The sequence below is a fragment of the Mesoplodon densirostris genome, chromosome 19 (genome assembly GCF_025265405.1).
Source record: "Mesoplodon densirostris isolate mMesDen1 chromosome 19, mMesDen1 primary haplotype, whole genome shotgun sequence".
In the NCBI taxonomy this organism is placed as follows: Eukaryota; Metazoa; Chordata; class Mammalia; order Artiodactyla; family Ziphiidae; genus Mesoplodon; species Mesoplodon densirostris.
In genome coordinates this window covers 37,797,069-37,820,448 of record NC_082679.1, presented here as the reverse complement: position 1 = coordinate 37,820,448, position 23,380 = coordinate 37,797,069, and the positions used below count along the sequence as shown (strand labels likewise).

At 45.1% G+C, this 23,380-nt stretch overlaps 1 protein-coding gene across 1 annotated transcript in view; it reads right to left on the bottom strand.

Annotated features, from left to right (window-relative positions):
* The window catches only part of CES5A (carboxylesterase 5A), a 28,315-nt gene extending 15,948 nt beyond the window's left edge, over window positions 1–12,367 (bottom strand). Inside the window, 9 exon segments of the mRNA XM_060085583.1 lie at window positions 285–425; window positions 1,768–1,872; window positions 3,509–3,613; window positions 4,063–4,147; window positions 4,149–4,214; window positions 7,873–8,006; window positions 9,459–9,597; window positions 10,985–11,168; window positions 12,283–12,367. Coding sequence (XP_059941566.1) covers window positions 285–425; window positions 1,768–1,872; window positions 3,509–3,613; window positions 4,063–4,147; window positions 4,149–4,214; window positions 7,873–8,006; window positions 9,459–9,597; window positions 10,985–11,168; window positions 12,283–12,367 — 1,044 coding nt within the window.
* Between the last annotated feature and the right edge of the window lie 11,013 nt (window positions 12,368–23,380).

Here is a 23,380-nt window from a genome sequence, read left to right as displayed (position 1 = left end):
GTTTTGAACAGAGTTCAAATGGGTCCCATCCTCTCTTATTTTTTTGTAGAGTTGTTTCTTTAAACCTATACGAGGAGCAGGGTGGACACTTGCTACGGCTACCCCCAATCCGCAGTTCTCTTCCTTCAGAGAGAGGAAAGATGAGAAGTACACCCAAACTGCGTACTTGGGTGATGGGCTCCAGCCCTCAAAACGCTGGGTGAAATCTATGGGCGTACCCAGTGTGAAGCAAACAGCTGCCTCACTGCTGAGGGAGCAGAAGGAGGCGCAGCAGGAATTCTTACCATGGGCAGCAGGAAGCCACACTCGTGGTTATTGACTCCGATGATAGAAGGAACTGGCTTACATGATTTTTGAGCCAACAGGTCTAAAGGGTCATGAGGAAAGAAAAAGCCATCAACCACTCGAGTGAAAGACTTGGTTTTCTGAAATAAGGAAGAAGAGAAAAATCGGCAGCTGTTTCTCTTCACGAAATCTGCTGTCCCCAAACCCTAGCCTACCTGAGCCAACCCACTATAGCAAAGGGCATTAAGAAGGGAAAAATAAGCCACTCTTGGCCCATCCCAACACATCAGTGCTGCCTGGCCAGCTCTGCCATTCATTTAGGCAAAGGGGCTCAACTTTTCTGGGCCTTAATTTCCTCATCTGCTAAATAGGGATAATAATAGTAATAACCTAAGAAATATAATAGCCCTGCACAACGGTTCTCAGAGCATGGCTCCTGGATCAGCAGCATCAGCATCGCCTGGGAACTTGTTAGAAATGCAAATTCTCATGCCCCATCCCAGACCTGCTGAATACAAAACTCTGGGGGGTGCAGCCCAGCAAACAGCCCTCCAGGGGATTCTGATGCATGCTCAAATGTGGAACCAGCGGCCAAATGCAATGGGCAGAGTGGTGAGGGGAGGGGATGGCCAGGGTAGTGTGGGTTGGTGTGAACATCTTCCTGAGGCATCTTCCTCAGCACTGGGCCTTAGATCTGGATGGATATTTCTTGGGTCTTAGGAAGCAACACCTGGCTCTATTCATGATTTCTTTTTAGGTCTCTGTTCTGGGAGTAGGGGTAGAAGGGAGCACACAAAAGAGCTTTCACACTACACTGGGTCAAGAACTTATCACCCATTTCCTGGACCCTAGTAAAACTCACAGCAGATTCTCAATCCATGCCAAATAACTATCTAACAAATGTTAGAATCGAACAGGTAAGGATCTCATTCTCTCAAGGACTACCAGAGGGTCTCAAGATTGGAAGATTAGACATAAAAGACCATCCAGTCCAATGAATCATCCAGTGATTGAAATTCGTCAGCAGTCATATAGACCCTGCTTGCATACCTACAGAGGTGAGTATCTCACTGCCTTCTAAAGGAGCTGGTCCTTTTTCAGACAGCTGAGTTTTTAGAAAGTTCTTGGTCAGCTCAAGCCAAAATAGCTTCCCAGCTTCCAGCTCTTGATCTGGACTTTAGTTTCTAGTGGCCTGTGGAGCAAATGTGGTCTCTCTTTCCAGTAAGATGCCTTCAATGATATAGAGAAACCTTTGTATTTTGTTGGGTCTTATCCAAGCTAAGGAGCACCCTGGCTTGTCAATGTCCTTAAATTACCTATAAGGGTTCTATATGCCACATTGCTTTTTTACAGCCGTTATTATGAATCCCCAACTCCCATCTGTCCAAGTCCCAAATCAAAATAAATAAGAGAGTGGTAGGATTTGTCTACCACTCCATTCAAAGGGCAACACTGTCCCCAAACTCTCCCCTCCCTCTTCACCTGGTTGATGCTCAGCAACTCCTTGGAGGATTTTGCCCGCAGGCACTGTAGCAGGGCCACGGAGTCTGACACGTTGCAAGCACAAATATCTGCAACCATCTGCAACCATTTCCAGAGAAGGAACAGGTCAGCGCACAGGACTGAAAGCCTCCAGGAAAATGAAAGTTGGAAAATGTCCTCAATCCAGCCCCAGGCTGGTGCGTTATGTATGAAGTCCAGCCTGCTGCCTCTCCCCACCCCCATGTGCCCATAATGGAATGCACACATTGAGGACAGGTTGGCACTGCATCATCCTTACTCTCTTGCCTGACCCTCCTTGTCATCTTTAGCAATCACCAGAGCTGGATCGATCTCAGCTTATCAGCTCTGATCCAGCCCCACCCCAGCCTGGAACATCTGAACATGCCCTGAGCATCCTTTTTCTATCTCTACACCAATTCCATTCATTCTTTGAGGCCCAAGTCCCATCTTTTCCAGGATATTCTTTTAGACCATTGCAGCCCCCATGAGCCCCTTCCTCTTCTAATCCCCTGTTACTCCAAGTGTCCTCACCTCCTCTACCTAGCTCTTTGCTAAACTCCTTCTTGCCCTGTCATTGGACTTCCCACATGTGTAGAACTTGTCCCTTGAGAGTGGTGGTCCTTACTCTTCTGGGAGTCATGGATGCTCTGAGAATCCAATGGAAGCTACAGACCTTCTCTCTGGAAAATGCACAAACACAGAGTCTCCATACAACTGTAGGAATTCTAGGACCACTTCTCAAACTTTCCATGGATTCCAGGTTAAAAATCCTTGCCATAAAAAGATTATAGTCTTCTCAAATTATTATATGTCTTCTCCACTTATAAACCCATGGGTCTTAAAATAGAGCAGGGAAAACAATGAGCACTCAATATGTGTGTGGCGAATGCACAAACTAAAAAAAGCTTGATATATCATGTTACCAAAATCAATATTCCCTGTGTATTGAGGGTATTTTTTTTACCATATTATAACTTTATGTTCCCACTCTTGGTATAAGTTGTTATTTTCTACAAGGTGTTTAAGAAAATGCACCACTAAAGTGAATAATACCCAGGAGATGGCTCCACAGTCCAGGGCTTAATTAATATTCATTGAATGAATCAGCTCATTTGTTAACTCGTTCATTCAGCAAACATTTATAATCACCTAATATACACCAGACATTATGCTGGGACATGAAAGATATAGAGACCTTGGTCTCTAGGTCCTCTTATCTGGTACAGCACTAAGACAAGATGATAGATGACAAATATCTAGGGCATATGCCTCACTTCCCCCTCACAATCTCATGCCAGACAGCATTTATCAGTCACAACATTATTTCACACTGAGCTGGAAACAACCTCAGAATCTTCCTTAACATAGTACTCTAGGTGGAGTAGATTTAGTACAGGAGAAAAGCCGTACATAATACAGAGGACTGAATTATATATCACAAGCAAAGAGTAATGGATAAGATGTAAGAACTATTACACATACGCTTATACACACACACGCACACACACACTCATGCACACCAGCAGTAGTGCATTGTGTACCTGGACCCATTTCCTATTGAACCAGCCCTTACATGGAGCAACAAGGATCACATTGGCCCAACATCAGATCCTTTGGCATGGTCAGTAAGGATAGCCAAGCACATGGTCTATGGACACCTGACCACATTTCTCTCCTGACCAAGGAGAGGAAGCTGGAGAAGAGTTAACAATATACCTACATCATCTTTCCTCTCGTAATCAGGGGCCTTCAGGTAAGGGATGATGGCCACCCCACTCTCCATGATGGCTCTGTGGAATAAGCCTTTGGCCATGGGGGACAGAATCTGGAGAGAGAACACAGGAGACCCAGGAAAAGTTATCCAGGGGGATCCCCACCTATCACACACAAAACCCAGCCCTTCATTCAAGAAAACTTCCCAGGAAGCCTTCTTAAGAGCTCTAAACTTAGAGGGAAAAAAAGTCCTGGTTTGGGGGTTTCAAGGACTAGCTGCGAAGGTTTGGGCAAGTGTTCTAACCTCTCCGAGCCCCAGGTTCCTCATGAACTTGGAGGTCAAGCATTCTGCCATGGGAGTGCGAGCTCCTTCACCCCCCATCCTTGAAATGAGACTGAGCCCCTAATTCACGATGTATTTGTGAGGCTCCAATGTGTTTATAAGTGTTTGTTCAACATGTAAGCAGCAATTAGATGTGAATGACTCATTGTCCTCATTTTTGTCACCTCAAAAATGAGGTGACACCGAGGCTCCTTCAAGTCCCAAAGAGAAGAACTCACAAGGCTGGAAACACTTATAGCTCCTGTTGACTCGCCAAAGATGGTCACGCAGTGTGGGTCCCCACCAAAGAACTCGATGTTCTCCTACCCAGGTCAGGGCAGCCACCTGGTCCATGAAGGCCCAGTTCCCCAGGGCGTGCTTGTCCCCTGTGCTGTGGACAAGAGGCAGGGTGAGAATGCTCCATTGGCCGCTGTCTGCTTCTCACAGCCCAGGGAGTGGGTTGCAGAGGCCGTGGGCTGGTGTCAGGGCATCGCCACCTCAGCTGGAAAGGAGCTGAGTCAGAGGCCTGGGGCAGCTGGGAAAACCAGGCTTAATTCTCACCCTCTGCTGGGATTTGGGTTTCCTTGAGAATCTGATGATAGCTCCACACCCCAGAAAAATGCACAGACGATCTTCTATGTGCAATTCAGGGTAGTCATAGGCTCCCCTGAATCCATGGATTCCAGAAAAGTCCTGCTCCTGAGAGTTGGTCTGCACCAGGAAGCAAGACCTCCCTGGGCACAGGGGTTCCAATGAATGACTAAATGAATAATAATGATAATAATAGCAGCTGTTGCAGCATCGTGCACAATGCTGTCCCAAGGGCTTTACAGCTGATGCTCCTATAATCCTCCCACCCTGTGAGGTAGGTGGTTTGGTCTTTCTCCTTTATCCCTCTGGGTCCTCTCTTCACCCTTCTCCACCCTGTTCTCAAAAGACTGATCTTTATGAACTGCGGCCAGTGGGAGACACCAGCGGGGGTTCAGGGTGGGATACTAAGGGACTGGGAAGTTTATTCTGGCACCCCATGCCCCACCATCCTCTGCTGGGAAGTGGTTTGGGCAGTGGCTGCATTTCTCTGCAGCCACAGCTCATGTCACCCTCACGCCCATCAATGATATCTGCAAGCATGTTCTAAGGATACTGATGGATTCATCGTTTCCTTCTCACAGACAGGAAATGGAGGCACAGAGAGGTTAAATCCCTTGCCCAGGAGCTAGAAAGTTGCAGATTTGGATCCATGCTCCTAACCATGTTCCATTCTGCTGCCCCTGCAGAATAGCCTGTTTCCCAGGATGAGTGGATAATTAATGGGGAAACAAAGGGAAAAACACAGAATCAAAGAAACGCCTAGACCAAAACATTCGTGTGGTACCCACCATGTATGAGAGTAACCCCGGGATCATAGTCTACTCCTCCTCTGTCCTCTAGTCCCCCACACCCCTCCTCCCCTTGGTTCCCTTTCTCTGTCCATGACCCCTGGGCTGGCCCTGACTCTGCCTTCTCTCTCCCCCAGCCTCCGCATCTGGTCAGGAGCCACGTATGCCCTGCCAATTTTACCTCCATTCCATCATAGGCCCCACATTGGTCCCCATTTCTCCATTTCTGTTTATCCTGATTCATAATCTGGTCACTTATGATCTGGGTGACCTTGAGCAAGTCACTTAACTTGCTTTGCCTCAATGTTCTCATGTCTGAATGGGGTTAATATCGGTGCCTGTTTCACATGGTTGTTGTGAAGATTGACGGTGCAGGCACACAGCAAGTGCCATGTATATGTTAGCAATCCCTCCAGCCTGCTTCACCCCATGACCTGCGCCTATGCTGTACAGCAGCCTCCCTACCGGACTCCCCATCTGAAGGCGAGGTGCCCCTAGCCCAGCCTGCACTCTGCTCTGGAGTGACCTTCCTATTATACTGCTCTGTAGGGCACTCCTGGGTCCCTCCTTCTTTTAGAAAAAAAATTTTTTTAATTAATTAATTTATTTATTTTTGGCTGCGTTGGGTCTTCATTGCTGCGTGTGGGCTTTCTCCAGTTGTGGTGAGCAGGGGCTACTCTTCGCTGTGGTGCGCGGGCTTCTCACTGCAGTGGCTTCTCTTGTTGCAGAGCATGGGCTCTAGGCATGTAGGCTTCAGTAGTTGTGGCATGTGGGCTCAGCAGCTGTGGCACACGGGCTTAGTTGCTCCACGGCATGTGGGATCTTCCCGGACCAGGGCTGGAACCCATCTCCCCTGCACTGGCAGGCGGCTTCTTAACCACTGTGCCACCAGGGAAGTCGCTTGTCCCTCCTTCTTTATCCAATAAAAATCAGTCGCCGTGCACAGCCTAATATTCAAGGTCTTTCCCAGTCAGGCCTGTCCCTACCTTTTCACATCCATCTCCGGTTATATCCTCACCTACCTGTCTACTAGAACTCAGACATTATAAGCAATTTTTGGAAAACTTTCTGTCGAAGCCATCTTAGGCAGAATCCCAATGTACAGACCTGCTAAAAGTGTAATCAGGGTCCCCCTCTCAGGCCTTCCTGCCTCCACCGCAACCCCACAGCCACCTCCCCATGCTATGTGCTCAAAGCCCAGTTTGCAAATATTGCTCTAGGCCCAGGTGCTGCTACATTTCTTTCCAACTTCCCAGCCATTGCTCAGACAGCTCCTTTTGCCAAGTGTGCTTTCTCCCAACCCCTCCTCCCCAAACCCAACCTCATCTTTTTTTTTTTTTTTTTTTTTTTCTTTTTTGCGGTATGCGGGCCTCTCACTGTTGTGGCCTCTCCCGTCGCGGAGCACAGGCTCCGGATGCGCAGGCCCAGCGGCCATGGCTCACGGGCCCAGCCGCTCCGCGGCATATGGGATCCTCCCAGACCGGGGCACGAACCCGTATCCCCTGCATCGGCAGGCGGACTCTTAACCACTGCGCCACCAGGGAGGCCCCCAACCTCATCTTTAAGGTGCAATTCAAATTCCACCTCTCTCAGGAAGCCTCGCTGGTTTCTGGCAGCTCCCTCTGTTTCTACAGCTCTGTCGCCTCTCACCCTCAGAGCATTACTCATGTCCTGCCTGGTAGGGTATTTGTGTCCCTGTGTTATCTCCCCCATGACACTGAGAGCCTCTCGAGGGTAGGATTCACGCTGGACTCCTTGCCACCTTCCCCGCAGTTTCTGACCGTGGCCTCTCACTACTCCTTGGGCTCACACTGCATCCTGGCCAGGGCTTAGGTTCTGCCATGTTCTAAGTAGGATAATGAAAGTGGCCAAGAGCCCCAGCTCTATTCTGTGACCTCTTCACAGAGTTGCTTCACCTCTCTGTGCCTCTATTTTTCAACTGTAAAATGGGAATGACAACAGTATGTTTCTCATAGAATTATTCTGAGGGTGAGCTATAATGGATGCATAGCAAGTGCACAGCACCATGCCTGGCTCATGGTGAGCACCTGAAACATGTTCGATGTTACTGGGGGAAGGGAAGCCATGCAATGGAGTGATTACTCTCAGGTGAGCGCCTGAGGAGCCTTGATGTGGGCCCTATGGCAGAGACTACAAACTGCTCACACACCCTGTTTCCTCACCTTCCAGGGCACACATCCCCCTTGCAGCTGGGTGTGGCTATTATGACTGAGTTCTACCAGTTGTATGTGAACACAGTGATAATCGCCACCTCCAGGCTGACCCAGAAAGACCATCCTCTTCATGCTCTTTCTCCATCTGCTGTCCAAGTACAGCAGATCCAAGAGGATCTGGGGCCCTTGAGGAGGGCAGAGCCACAAGATGGAAGGAGCCTGGGTCCCTGATTGACCACATAGAAGAACATCTGTCAGTCAGAAACATTTGATTGGATTTTAGTTGAGTAAGAAGGAGATTTTTATTGTTTTAAGCCACTAAGACTTGGGGGTTTACATGTTATAGCCGCTAAAATTACCTAACTAATTTGGGCCAAATTTGTTCAATGTCACTAAAGGCTCATTTCTCTTTAGGTTTCTGGGCACTGAACCTCCTGTGGCTGCTGTCCTGCTGCCCCTTGGGGATCAGGGGTGTCAATCACTTGGGGAGACTCACTTGAAGAAGCCGAATATTCCTAGCCGGAACTGGATAGCCACAATAAGCACGTCCTTGTAGGAAGCCAGGGCAGACCCGTCGAAGATGGATGCTGAGCCAGTCTCCAAGGCACCCCCAGGGAGCCACACCATGACCTAAGGAGGGGAGAGGAACTCTCCAGTCAGCCCACCAGGCACCCATATCCCCTCCCCATGCATGTTGGGACATTCTTTCTTTAGGGAAATATGAATGTCTCACGTTCCTTTCCAAGCAGCATCAGAGGTTTTTGTCTTTTGAAGAAGGCCCAGGATTAAGCATGTGGCTTCTGGCATATGAGTGCCTGGGTTTGATTCCCAGCTCTGCCACTGACTAGCTGTGTGTCTTTGAGCAGCTTCCTTAACCTCTCTGAGGTTTGTTTTTCTCATCTGTAAGATGTGAAGAATGAAAGTATCTCATTTATGAGGTTATCATTAGGTTTAAATAAAATTCTTCATCCAAAGTCCATAGAACAATGTTGGTATATTTCAAGTGCTCAGAAAATGTTAATTAAATGTCTTTGAACTTGTTCACCCACAGGAGGATGGAAATCACTGTAAGCCATATATGAGAGGAAAAGCTGCTTTTCTAAGACTTTTCCCTACTTACAGAGAAAAGAGAAGAGAGGAGGGAAAAACGGGAAGAGAAGTATGGAAGCTTTACTATACTGATTAGAAAAACTGGGACCAGGAAACATCAAACATTCAAATGGTATTATCACAATTTATATAATTAATAATAAATCCCTCCTCTTCTCTTTTTTAAGGTCATATTAGTGACTACAACTCTTGGGGCAGGAAAAGAGAAGAAAGCCACAGAGGAAAAAGGAGAGCTAGACAAAGCATTGGCTTTGACACCCGGATCTGCCACTTACTGTGTGTATAACATGGACCAAGTCACTTATGCCCTCCTGTGGCTCAGCTTCTTCATCTGTAGAATAGGTCCAATAATCCTCACCCACTGGGTTATTGTGGGGATTAGATGAGATAATGAACTGTGCCTGGCACATTGTCAGCCCTCAATAGGTGTTGCTGTTACGATACAATAGAGCGAATCTCCATTGCAGTGGCAAGGGGAGAGAGGGTAATAGAGGCTGTGGTTCAAAATTAGATAGTAGAATTACCTTCTCCACTCACTTGTACAGCCATCTTTCACATTCTTAAGTGAAACATTTCACATTATTACCTGACTGTCTTCATTGAAAACAGAAAATTTGAAAAAGGCATTTCTCCTCTTTAAAACAGGATTTCCCAAGCTGAAAAATCAGAGTCCTCTGAAGCAGAGTCTTTTCTAAATGTTTACAGACCATTAAATACCCAACAGAGGGGAAAAACAAAACAAAATAAAAATCAAAGATCAAGTCACTGCCAATAAGGAAGCAATCAGAAAATGAGATAAAGTAAATCTGTCATTAGAATGATTTTTCAAGGAAGTTATTGACATGTCAAGTGATTGCATTTCCCTTTTACCCAGTGGGGGCCTAGATCTGATTCCATACATCCTGCCACTCTGCCTGGGTCCCAGGCCCAGAACCTGCCAACTGGAGCCCCCAACAAGGCAGGCCTCCTTACGGGGAGTTTGGAGCAGGTGTCCGCATGGGCCGGTGCATAGATGTTAAGGTACAGGCAGTCTTCCGACACGCTGAGTTTGGGATAATGCACCTTGAGAATGTGTTGATCTGAGAACAGCCACTCTGAGTTCTGGAGGCACCTTGAAAAAGGGAAGGAGAAACCCCCAGAGTTGCTGTCAGCAAACTTCCTTGGGAGGGACCAGTTCTTGTGACAGCAGGGAGGCCTAATGGTCTCCTGTGCCTGAGCAGAAGAGGCATACAGCACTCTTGGTACAAAGTCTAATAATACCCCAACCCATACGGTGGCCCAAACAAACAAGCTATAATTCTCTGTGATCTGGTTCCTGGGTAAGAAAGCACATCATACAGAATAATTATACCATTAACTGCCAGCACACACCCATGCCTACCCCCATCACAATAATCCAGACACACACATAAAGACTCAAGGTGGTTCAACAATTCCCCAAGCTGTAAAAGGTAGGACACTGGGTTGCGTATCAAGGGTTTTACTCTGGCAGCTCCCCCTTCTGCCCCTACAGGAACAAAAGGACATTTCCAGGCCTTCTACCAGGAACCAACTGAGGTAGGCAAGCAGGGAGATTCCTGCATTCAGGCCTTCGCTTAAGCTGGTACCTCTGCCTGGACTGCTCTCTCCCCAGATCTTCTTGCTCATGTTCTTCCCTTTCTTTCAGATTCTGTCAAAATGCTACCTCCTCCAAGAAGCCTTCTGAAATTTCTCCAGTTAGACCCTATATTTCAATTGTTGGTTCTCAGTGGATATCAGTTGAATGAATGAATGAATGAATGAATGAATGAACAGATGAGATTCAGCTTATTGTCTTTGGTCTCTGCACCACATGGGGTCTTCTGTGGCTTAGTGAGTTTTCTGGCACCAGGTTACTCCTTCTGCCTGGGACCCCAATGCCAAGAACCAACATGGCCCAACCTGAGGGCTTCACAGAATCTGAGAGTCAAAAGATTCTTGGCGATTTCCAAGTCTCACCTCCCATCCAATGCATGAGACACCTCCAAAATTTACCTGTGAACTTCTTGCCCATTTAAGCTTGAAAATTTGCAGTGTCTGAGAGCTCCTGCCCTCCCAGCTCCCCTGGGGCACAGAGACACTCTCATGTATCCATTCCACTCTAAAGCCCTTACCTAGTCTGACTGAGGAAACTAAGCCTGGGGAGAGGTCACATGAAAACGCTTCAACAACCCCTTCTAACCAAAAGACTCAGTAAGCCCATCACAGTGGTTCCCAAACCTGACTGGTCCTCAGACTTCCTAGAGAGTTTCTTTACAATCCAGTTATCCAGGCCCAGCTTTGGGGATTCAGATTTAGGAAGTTTGGAAGGGAGCCCAGGGAATCTGCTTGTTCTAAACCACACGGGGAGCCATGCCATCACAGAAGCCTCACCTACATCTGACCCTCCACATCCTCCCACTGGGCTGCATAATCTTTATCATGTGCTCTGCCCCTACGCCCAGGTCACAGGCCACCCATAGGACCAAGCCAGCTCTTACAATTTAGGGTAGGATGTAGCGTTTTGGAAATCATTCCAGAGCAATGCAGGCTCTGGTTTTGCAAATCGCAGGAGTCCTACAGGGGGTGCAGCATAAGGGATCTCAAGGAACACGTTCACAGGCATGTCGTTTCCCAGCACAGTAGCTTGCTTCCCCCAGACCCATCCCAGCCTGGTGTTCCTCACTGGCCCTAGGGAAACACACATGGAGGAATCAAGAGCTGGCAGGGAAGAGGCTGGGAATAAGCCAGACTCAGAGCTCCCCACAGTGGGATGCTCTTTCTCAACCCAGAGGCTGTGCAAGTACCTGGATTCCTTCTCAATGAACCCATGTCTACTGCTCCTTCAACATTCCCTTAGAACTCATCTGCATCAGAGTACCCACTTAATTTCTCCTAGGAGCACAGCACCAAGCCATACCATCTTCCAAAATTTAATTCAGGAACCCATCTCCCTTCTGCTGCACACAAACTTTCCCTTACTATGGAACTGATACACACCAGCCTTTATAGATCCTAGGACCCCACAAAAATCTTCTGGCTCAAAGTTTCCCACATTTCAGTCATTTTTATACCCACCAGCACAATTGCTGGCATGTCTGTGTATCACCCGTGTGACAACTGGCTTTTATCTTTTCTTAAAATTAAATTGAAATAAACTTTTAAAAGTTTAGAGGAACTCTAAACAATAACATCTATGGAATTGTGGTTTTGATGACTTAGGTATATGTTTTTGAGTACACATGAAAATACATATGCAACAACGAACATAAAAAATTCTCTTGCAGATGCCACCTGAAATCAGCTCATCCACATCCAGGGGTATGAGGATAATTCTTAGGGAGAAGGACAATGCAAGCTTCTCAGTTTCTACATCAAATATGGAGCCTTGAGAAGTTAGCTGCTCAACTATTTACTTAGCAGGACCCAGATTTCTTGGCATTATCTATTCTAATGTCATTTCAATAGTGACAGTCCTCCCTGGGCAGTTGGATTACAGAAGCACAGGCTCCATCCCACGCCCCCCCTCCATTGCCTAGGACAGAGGGCTCTCCAAGCTCCCAAAGGTGCGAACAGCCCAAGGACAAGACAGGGTCTTCTGTGCTCTACCCACACCTGAGAAGACCCTGGCTTAGGGCTCTCAGTAATACCAGGACATTGGTCAGGTGCCCTGAGGTTACTACACAGCCCTCCATGGGCCCCTAGAGACTCCTGAGAAGTAAATTCATTTCCACCAGGGAAAATCCTCCAAGGTAGGGAAATTTCCTATCCCATCTCCTGAGGAGCCATCCTCTCCCACTGGGTGTCTCACTCTCGGTGGCAGCTGCAAGGACCCAAACAGCCCAGATCGGGGTCTGGCCTGGGTGCACCCACTCCCCACTCATCTGGTTGGCCCGCCTGAAATCCCTGGACATCCGCGGCCACAGCTGGCCTCAGGGATCTTCGGTCAGGGACAAGAAAGGGCTTCCGGTTAGGAGACAAGTGTTGAGCAGGCAGACACAGGACACAGGCTCAGTGAACAATAATAGCATCAGACTAAGATTTTTGGAGGAATTGGCCAAGCAAGACTTTCCTGTTCTGATTTACATAAGAAGCTGATGATTAACTCTTGGCGGGGGGGAAAGATAATTTGATAGGCTTTGGGCTCACAGGATGGTAGAAGCAGAAAGTACATCTGGGTTCAGGTAAGCCAGAGGCATCAACTCAGATATCTATAGAGGCCAGGAAGGCAGCAAACAAGCTGTGAATGAAGCTGGCCAGGAGAGACAATAGGGAATTGTGGGGACTGTGGAAAACTAGACAGCACATGCTCTGTTTAAAGGGGCAATGACTTCTCAACTCCAGTAAACATTTGCCTTGTGACAATGTAGGTGGGCCAAACCAGAAGTCTATGATATCTCTCAATTCTTAAATGTGATCTCAATTAACAAAAAATCACCATGTGAGCCCAACACAGCATTTCTACTGGCTTGAGTTGTGTCGTGGATGAAGACTCCGCAATTCTGATCTAGACCCAGGCCCCCCACAGTAAATATAAGGAGACAAGCCTAGGGAGTGAAGTTATTAATATAAGCAGTTCTGTTGGGGCCTGTCCTCAGCATTCCAGGATCTCATTGCAGTACTGGTGGGTCATGGAAGATCCACCTCAGGACCTAGGAGCATCACCATCCTGCCCCTTGCAGGCTCCATGCCTCACTTAGGGTTAAGGGCCCAGGATAGAGCTTCCCAAATATTTGGGGCTGGGCAGGTGGAGTCAGAATTATCAGGGGCACTTGTTGAAGAGTGCCCTCTTTGGCCCCACCCCCTGGAGATGTGGGGAAGGAATTTAACAACAGCAACAGTGGGTTTGGGAAGCATCAATCTAATGCATGGGAGGTTTCCCAGAATAGTCACCTCCTAAAAGAGGCAGGGGAGTGACAAACAGGGCACAGAACTCTGCACAAGCAGGGAAGGCCTTCCTCAAGGTCAGAGCAAGGGGCTGCCTCATGCACTTTGCTCAAGTCAGGTGCTCCATAACTTTTGCAGATTTGAAGTCCTCCAGTAAATAATACCTTTCTTCCCAACTGCAACTCCATTTCTGATATGCCACTGACAGCACTAAGAATTATGGAAAGGGGACTTTGGTGGAGTCTTACGTGAGGGTTTGATCCTTAATTCAGCAAAAAAATCACATATGGTTCAAATAAACGTTGAAAATCCCTCAAATTGCCTCTGAAATCCAGCGAACACCTGGAGAGCAGTCCCTATGCATGATGAGAACCACGGACTGGGGGTAAGGAAGAAAGGGACTGCCCATTTCAGACGTCTGAATGTTCAAACTGCCCACCTTTGAGGTGACCATAAATCCCAGGAAGTGAATGGGGGGTGGGGTGGGACTATCTAAAATGTTTCCAGCTTGTCTGCAGGGTTTACTCATTTTGGTTTAACATAAAGCATACAAGATCCAGCAATCCCACTCCTGGGCATATATCCAGACAAGACTACAATTCAAGAAGATACATGCACCCCTATGTTCATAGCAGCACTGTTCACAATAGCCAAGACATGGAAGCAACCTAAATGTCCATTGACAGATGAATGGATAAAGAAGATGTGGTACATATATACAATGGAATAAATACTACTCAGCCATAAAAAAGAACAAAGTAATGCCATTTGCAGCCACATGGATGCAACTAGAGATTATCATACTAGGTGAAGTAAGGGAGAAAGACAAATAACATATGATCTCACCTATATGTAGAATCTAAAATATGACACAAATGAACCTATCTATGAAACAAAAATAAAATCAGGGACATAGAGAGTAGACTGGTGGTTTCCAAGGGTGGGGGGAGAGGGTAGGAGTGGAAGTTTGGGACTGGCAGATGCAAACTGGTATATATAGAATGGATAGACAACAAAGTCCTACTATATAGCACAGGGAACTATATTCAATATTCTGTGATAAACTATAATGGAAAAAATATGAAAAAGAATGTATATATGTATAACTGAGTCACTTTGCTATACACAACATTTTAATTCAACTTTACTTCAAGAAAAAATAAATTTAAAAAAAGAACATCCTGAAATTGCAAAATGAACTATTAAAAAAAACTATTTGCCACTAAAAAAATTGAGCATACAAATATTTTTTAAATTAGTTTCTGCTTTATAACAAAGTGAATCAGTTATACATATACATCTGTTCCCATATCCCTTCCCTCTTGCGTCTCCCTCCCTCCCTCCCACCCTCCCTATCCCACCCCTCCAGGCGGTCACAAAGCACCGAGCTGATCTCCCTGTGCTATGTGGCTGCTTCCCACTAGCTATCTACCTTACGTTTGGTAATGTATATATGTCCAGAGCATACAAATATTTTAATGCATTTAATATTTATAGACATGCTTGTTGTAACAGGTTCAAAAGAATTATAGCTGTTTAGACATCAAAGCACTTAGCTCATGTCTGGGCTGTATAGTAGTAGGTGGTCAGTAGTGTTTGCTAAGTCAGAATCTAAAACTTTCTTTTCTCTGGGCCTCAGTCTCCCATCTTATGAAAACTGAGCAGACGTTTTAGGATTATAAATTCTAGAGACCCAAGTACGAATGAGGTTTCCATTCCTGCCTGTGATGCCAGAAGAACCCAGAGCAGTATGGAGAGGCAGAGAAGTTTCCAAGGAGAGGAAGAAGGCTGCTGACAGGATAAGTGATTGGCTCTTAGGCACAAATTTTGCCAGCTCAGAGTGCATCTTCCCTGGCCCTGCCAACCAGGATCTTCAATGTCCACCTTGTCTACAATCCTGAGCCTTCTTAGACTAACTCCCCACTCTGGCCCTCCCTCACTGCCACCAAAAAGATTCTCCTTGCCCTATAATTCTGTCCCTGCATCCAATCAGAAATAATATTAATTCTTTATACCACTACTCATTCAACAGTTTTGAAAGTGTCTTCACATGTACTGTCTTATTATCACATCTCTCCCCACACATTTTGGAAGTCTTTCTTCTCCAGCTTCTTATCCTTTAAAACCCAGTTCAACTGCCACCTCTTCCTAGAAGCTGTCCTAGGTTCTCCTGAACAACTCAATGCTTTGCTTTTTCCGCCCCTCCTGTTTCCTAATGAGTTGTGTACATGACTGCCTTTCTCCTTGAGAAGGTCTTTTCCATTCATGTATCCATCACAGCTTTTTCCGTGTACCCTGGTGTTTCCCCAAACACAGCCAATGACCTCCTAACTTTACAATTTGTATCATTCCCACTACTAACTTGACTATCAATTCACTTGATATTTTTCTTTAAATTGACCTTAAAAAATTGACCTTTCTTTAAACTGACCTTGGCCTTTAAAATTTTATTTAAATTGACTTGTGGTGAACATGGAAATGCACAATCCCAGGTTTGGCACTGGGAGAAGCCAGCCTTGAACCCTGCACAACAGGTTCTGACATTGCCCTGGAATAAGGAAGCCCAGTATGGGGAACAAAAGGCCTGGAGTTTTTGCCAGCATTCATGGAAAGCCTTTCCTAATAACAGCATCAGTATTCAGAAAGGTTGCCTTTACATAAAACATTAGCAATTTGCATGTTACATTTATTAAAAGGGATATTAAAAGGAATGGGTATGTGAGCTACATGGGAATTAATTACAATGCCATTCATAATTTATTCCATGTGCAATAAAGAACTAATCAGATTTCATGTGTGTTTACCTTCTGAAGGATAACTGCTTGTGGCTTATTCTAGTTTTTGTTGACCTTCTCATTATCGAAGAAATCTTTAATATCTAATGCAATGGGATAGTACTTTAAAAAGCGTAAACCAGTATGTTTTGCATTGTCATACTGCAAAATCATTCCCATTTCCCCTGGCAGCCATTACGGTGAAGCAGGAGGGTGTGGTGCAGAGGGTCTCAAAGTAGGACAAAGAGGATAGTCTGCCCCTCCTGCACTGTGGACCTTGGGAAGGAGAAGGAAACAGAGGTAGGGAAAGCAGAGGATGCCACAAGTTGCCTTGATTCCCCCTCTTAGACTTAAGTCCCGAAGTGGGAGGTATGAGAGGTGGGAGAGTTTCAAAGCAACCTTGGATCTCCAGGAGGAGGCTGCCACCTGTGTGCCCACACCTGTGAGTCATCCTGCAGCAGCCACAACAAAATAAAAGAGGTTAGACAGAGAAATCTCAGGTGATGCGCCCACTTCCCTCAAACCTGCTATTCCTTGGAAGGACCCCAGATATGGACTTGAAGGGAACTCAGAGGTGATTGAGAACCTGGCTGGAGCTGGAGGGGGAAGAGGGCAGTGGCCTATAGAGGTGCTTCCCAGGCTTGAAAACAAAGTGGAACCACAATTTGACCTGGGTGGCGCACAGTGCTGAGTGCTGGTCAGAGCCAAAGTGGGGGACTGAGTTAGCAGGGGAGGACCCACAGACTTTGATCAAGACAAGGGGACAGACCACGAACTCACCATGTTAGAATTCATCATCCTCCCAGGAACCTGGTGCAGAGGGAAGTTGCTGTGGAGACCACCAAAACAAGAGGACTTTCATAAGTGGGTCCAGGCTCCCTCTGCACTTCTACTCATATGGTCATATATGTTTCCCCTAACTCATACAGCCAGACTGCATCTTGGAGAGGAGGAGGGAGGATGGGAAGCAAATCTGAGAGGCCATGCATTTATTTGAAAAAGCTTATGTTACTTAAACAGACTGTTTAAAGTTTTGAATAGGATGGAGTTTACCAGATTAAACACAATGTAACTTTCTCCCATTAACTGGAGGGACAAGGGTGTTCTCTCTTTGTTATAAAGGGAAATTAACAAGATATATATACATATATATCTTATTAAGATAATTATATACATATATCTTATTAACATATAAGATATATAAGTATATATATCATATATATGTGTATATATAAGATATATATACATATATCTTACTAATATATATATGTATGTATGTATATATGAAATATGCTACCACCAAACTGAGTCTATCTTTTCTGAAAAATCAGTACTGAAAGAGAACTGTAGAGGATATGGCTTCCTAATTGCATATCTTCTATTTGCTGTTCTGTCTAGGTCACCTTTGATTATCTCAGGTGTCCCCTAATGTACAGGAACTCCACTTTGGGAGACACTAATATATGTCAGGAAACAATGGTACTAGCTTCCATGTATGGAATGCCTTGTAGGTGCCAGACCCAGGGCTAAATGCTTTGCAGCCATTCCCTAATTTAATGCAATGATTCCCATTTTGCAGATGAGGAAACTGAGGCTTTGCAAGGTAGGATGAATTATCAAATATCACAATGCTGAAAAGCAGCACAGCTGGGACTTGAGCCCAGATTTCCTGCCTCCAAGCTGCAGGCTTTGCCATTTAGAGAAGATGGAGTAAGAAATGAGGAACAACAATAAGATCGGGAAGGTTGGCTGACTTCTGCAGTTCTTGGACTATGAAAAATCACTTAATCATCTAGGAAGCTGAGTAACCACTTGACATCACCTCCTAGGACTTTGATGTCCCCATCAGTAGCACAGACCAGTGGCCTGGATGGCCCCAGAGAGATATAGATCTTTGATGGGCTCTCTCTGTTCTCCAGATTGCTCTGCTGAAACCCTGAGGGAGAAACCAAAACGAGAGAGTACCTCAGTCTGAGGCATGGCTTAAAACATGCACTAATCTACCCCTGCTGATAGGTAGTGGAGATCAAAGCCCACTTTCCGATTCTCATAAGGGGAGGCTGAAGGAACCCTGAAGGCATCAGAGCAACCCTGTGGCCTTCAAAGTGGAGACTGGCCTACAGGTTGACAAAACAAAGGGAGGATGGTCTGGGGATGGAATCAGGTCACCAGGCAATGCCCGTCTCATCCCACATGGGCCCAGAGCTGGACCTTTAGAGTTTCCTTCTTATAATCTTCCTTCAAACTCACTTCACATTCATGTTAAACCCAAACACTGGCATTCCAGATAGATGCCTCATTACACCCCATCCCTATAACCCCATAACTACACCCATCACTGCACCCCCATCACTGTACACCATGACTTTGTTAATTACACCAGTCTTTGTTAATTACATTTTCCTCTCCTGGATGTTTTGTCTTGACTTCACCTGATGAAATCCTACTTCTCTTTTAAGATCTCATGGAAATACCATCTCCTCCATATAGATCTCTTTATTCTCAAATGTGAGATTCATTTTTCCCTTTCCTCCTATATATTTTGTTGATGTTTCTATTATATTATTTATAATACTCTGTCCTTGTTCTATAGCTGGTTTAGCCACAAATAATGATGATGATGACGATGACATTACTCACACTTGGTCACATAACCTCAGCCTACTTCTGATTTGTCATAGCTGCAGTGGACAGTTCTGTGCAGGCTCAGCCTCATCTTGCATGGACAGCATGCCACTTGAAGCATGGGTGGGCCACGTGACTTTCTATTCTTTGCTCTAGGACCTTCTCCCCTTTGTCTTTGTTCAAGTGAGACTGGAATTACAGGACAGTTAAAGCCCCCAGGAGTAACCCTGTGCTAAAGCATCTGGAGACATTCTGTGCACTGCTCAGGTGGCAGGAAGTCCCAGAGAAATTGGTCTCTCCTTGCTCACGGCAGCAGTCTCAGTAATACACACTGATCTTGTGGTTTCCTCACCTCTCTGCCTCAGGCTCTACTCTCAGGGAACCAAACTAAGTCAATTAGTACTAGGAAGAGACCTAGGAAGGAGACCCTCAGTGGGATTCTGTAACTGGATCGTTCACCAGTCAGACGGCATCATGTCACTAAGACTCTCTCCAGCTGGAGGGGCAGCACTAAGGTATGGATTGACTCTAAGGTATAGAGGCAATGGTAATTATAAGGATTGTGGTTTGGGCTAGCTTTTAAGTTCCTTGGAAACCTAAAAGAAAATGACAGGCTCAGCTATTAACACAGAGTATGCCATGAAAATTGGAAGGCCTTCTGTCAGTTCTGAAAGATACCTTACCTCCTGGAACCATAGTTAGATCATTCTGAAAGCTAGACCCAAAATTCAACCATAAGAGCGAGAGAGCTACAAAGGAGGTTGAATGTGTAGCCATGAAAGATCCACTATGTTAAAGTCAGGTCCCAGGTAAGAAATGATTAAGACGCCGAGACATGGGTTGGAGACATTTGGATGTATACAGTTCAGAAATGACCATCCAGATTCTCTTAAACTCTCCAGACTAGCAGAAGCAGCTCTCTCCTTCTCACTAGAAGAGGGCATAAGTGATCTATGACCTGTGTCTCCTATGAAAATGCTTTTCCTCGTCAAGATCACCCTGCTCCATGCATTTCCCCAAGCTAATAGCTAGGGGCAGGTTTCAGCCTAAACAAGGAAAACAGCTCCTTCTCTGGGAGGAAATGGCCTTCTCACTGAATTAATTGCATGACATGGCTAATATGTCCTGGTAGGAACTGAAAAAACATGTGTGGGAGTGACTCTTGGGGGTGGTGGACCTGAGGCATGGGGCAGAACATAATACTGTGTGGGAGAGAATTGATTAATACAAAAGCACATTCTCATGACTCAGGATGTATTGTCCGGAAAGTATGCCTCAGGCTGGTCTAATATGCTGCAGGAATGGCTCCTTGAAGCTTGGACATGATGACAGCCTATAGTAAATGAGATGGGAATGCTAGAATTGCCATGGCAGAGTCCTGATGAAGAGATCAGAAAGCTAGGGATTGTGGGTCAATTAGAATACCTTTATTTCCTAAAAGGAGGGAACCCACCACCTGATGATGTTTACCACGAGCACCCAGGAGCTGTCTTCACAAGGGCAACAAGGAATGCACTAGTGTAAAGGTCACCAGCATCTTTGAGAAGCCTGATGGTGACAGTCCTTGTTAGGTCAGGGTTGACCGTAATCAATTCTACCATGAAAATAGGCTTTATCCAGATTCCGTGTGAATGAATCTGAAATAACAGAGGCCAGGTAGTGCTACTTAACCACTACAGATAAGGAAGAAATAATTACCTTAATGGGCAGCAAAGACAAGGTGGCAACCAGGGTGCCTTAGCCCATAGAGATTTATGACAGTGGATAACAGACAATGGTATTCCTAGAAGATAGATGGGCAGCCAATTTGAACATTATTTAACTTGTAAAACCAGAAAAAGTCAAGAGCTCGTGAGCAGAAGTTTTATGTCAGCCATAACAATGAAAAATCATAATACCTTACCAGATCTTTCCAGATCTAAACCATTTTTCAAAACCTATTGAGCCCACTGAATAAAGGATGTTGGGTCCTCTTAAGGAAGAACTATGCAATGTTACTACCAATAAGCAATTCCCCAATCCTTCCCTAAAGAAATCTGTAGCCAGGATCCAGCTCATAATGGGAAGTTTTAGATTCGGTCACTCGGTGCCCATGGGCTAGCATTTCTTCTCTACCAGGACCAGTAACATACCAGGAGATGCTTCTCAAAGGGCATAGGATTGCTGCAGCTGGCCTGGCCTTACTCCAGAATTCCAGGGACCTGTATGATGATTCTCCCACTGGAGCTTGACATAGACTCTATAGAGTGCATCTTTTCCTGTCTCTGACATCTCCAACATCATAGGGCTTGGCAGATCCTATCACTCAAACAGCAGGCAGCCTTTCATGTCACCTGGTATTTGGGGTGAAGCCACATGCCTCGGTATAAAATGTCATACCTACAGAACCCAAGGAGGCCTAGCTTCCTTCCTTTTGTTAGGAATTTCAATTTAAATAAATTTGTCTTTTACTTTTGAGAGAAGATCCTCATATGCTCCTAATCACTGGATTCCTAAAACCTTCAGTGAAGTGTCCACTCCCTGAATTTCCACAGGATTTATCTCCTACCCTCTGGAGCACAAGGCCTACAGAATGCTAGCCACCCCTTGCTCATCCTGTCCAATCAGCATGAAGTTGTAAATTTAATGGGCGAGTATGATGTTCTGTGGGATACCTGGCAGTCTAGATGTCTTTGGACTATATTATGACAGACAGTGGAGACTTAGCCTTATAAATGAATATTAGTCATCCTATGAAAATGTGAACTTTTTCTAATCTTCTTTCTAAATTGGAATGGAAAAGACTGCATTTTCTAAATCAATGGCTACATACCTTGTAGCTGAGGCTTTATTAGTGTGCTCAAGCAAGGACACCACATTTAGCACAGCAGCTATGATCAGGGTTACTGCTTGGTTTACTCTACTGTAGTCTTCGGTCATTCTCCAGGTTCCATTCAGTTTCTACAGATGCTAGACAGTTGAATTAAATGGATGTGTGAGAGGAACTATCACCCCTGTATCTTTTAGTCCCTTAATGGTGGCACTAATCTATGCCATATCCCTCCTGCAGGATACAATATTGTTTTTTATTTCCTATTTTGGCCATGGAGTGGGGCCTCCTGGCTTCTTGCAGGTCACAGGTTTCCATTTGGCCTTCCCTCCTTCCCTTTGTGATAGCTCTAACTCCATAAACCAGGAACCCAATGTGGGGGATTACTCCAATTGCCAAGTATATAAGTCCCAATTTATGTACTTGGGCACTTGGAGAAATGACCACTGAGTGGGGTCCATTGACCCAGTGGGCCCACTATGAGCTGGAATTTAGCTGGAACTCCATTTATTACCTGTCCCTCTATAGACCCCCACTCTGATAAGGGCATCATGATGACACTTTGGGTCTCCATATATTAATGTCAGTTCAAACTCTGTGTCCAATAATCTTGGAAATGTTTGCTGACAGAGTCACCCAAGTAAATAGCCATAAGTCCTTTTCGAGAAGAACTAGGAAATTGTCACAGTATATACTTGCCATAATTTTGCAGAGCCCTTTTTCCTAGGGACTCAGTCACCTTTTCATTCAATGAATGACTTCCAGATCTTAATATTGCCTCAGATCTACCTCTCCTACCAGGGTATGGACTGCATGAGGGCAGGGACACATCAGATTTACCTTTTACCATCAATGACTAGCTTAGAGCCTGACAGAGCAAGTCTTTAATAAATGTTAAGTTTAAAATTATGAATGTGCTTTTCTATCTAATTTGATAGTTAAAGGGGAGTTTTACTCAAATGTGGCCTGGAATAATCCAAACCCAGAAGAAATATTTGAAGTGATATTGGTTGAAAAACTGATGAAAAATATCAACCCACATATCTAAGAATCCCAACATATCCAAAACAGGATAAACACATGCACAAAAATTACACCTTAGCACATCACAATCAATTGCTAAAAACCAAAGCTTAAAAAAATCTTGCCAGCAGCCAAAGAACAAAATACATATTGGACTCCACAGGAAAACAATAAGAATGATGGTTAGTTTCATTAGAAAGAATGGAAGGCAAAAGATAACAAAATGATGAAAAAAAAGCATTGTCACTGTAAAATTCTTTACATAGGGAAAATATCCTTCAAGAATGAAGAAGAAATAAGTACATATTCAGGAGAGAATACGCTACTGGCAGACCCACACTGCAAGAACGACTAAAGAATGTTCTTCAGGAGATATGGAGTGACATCAGAGAAAACGGACTATGGAATTCCAAGGGCCCATCCCTCAACAAAAAACATATATAGCAAATTCTATGTAACACAGCAGAATGCACATTCTTCTCAAGTGCCCATGGCACATTCTCCAAGGTATACCATTTGTTAGGCCACAAAACAAGTCTCAATAAAATAAAAAGGTTTGAAGTCATACAAAGTATCTTCTCCTACCACAATGGAATGAATGTAGAAATCAATAACAAAGGAAATTCAGAAAATTCACAAATATGTGAAATCTAAACAAGACACTCTTAAACAATCAATAGGTCAAAGAAGAAATCACAAGGGAATTAAAAAATACTTTGAGATGAATGAAACCAAAGTACAACATACCACAACTTATGGGGTGCAGTGAAAGCAGTTCT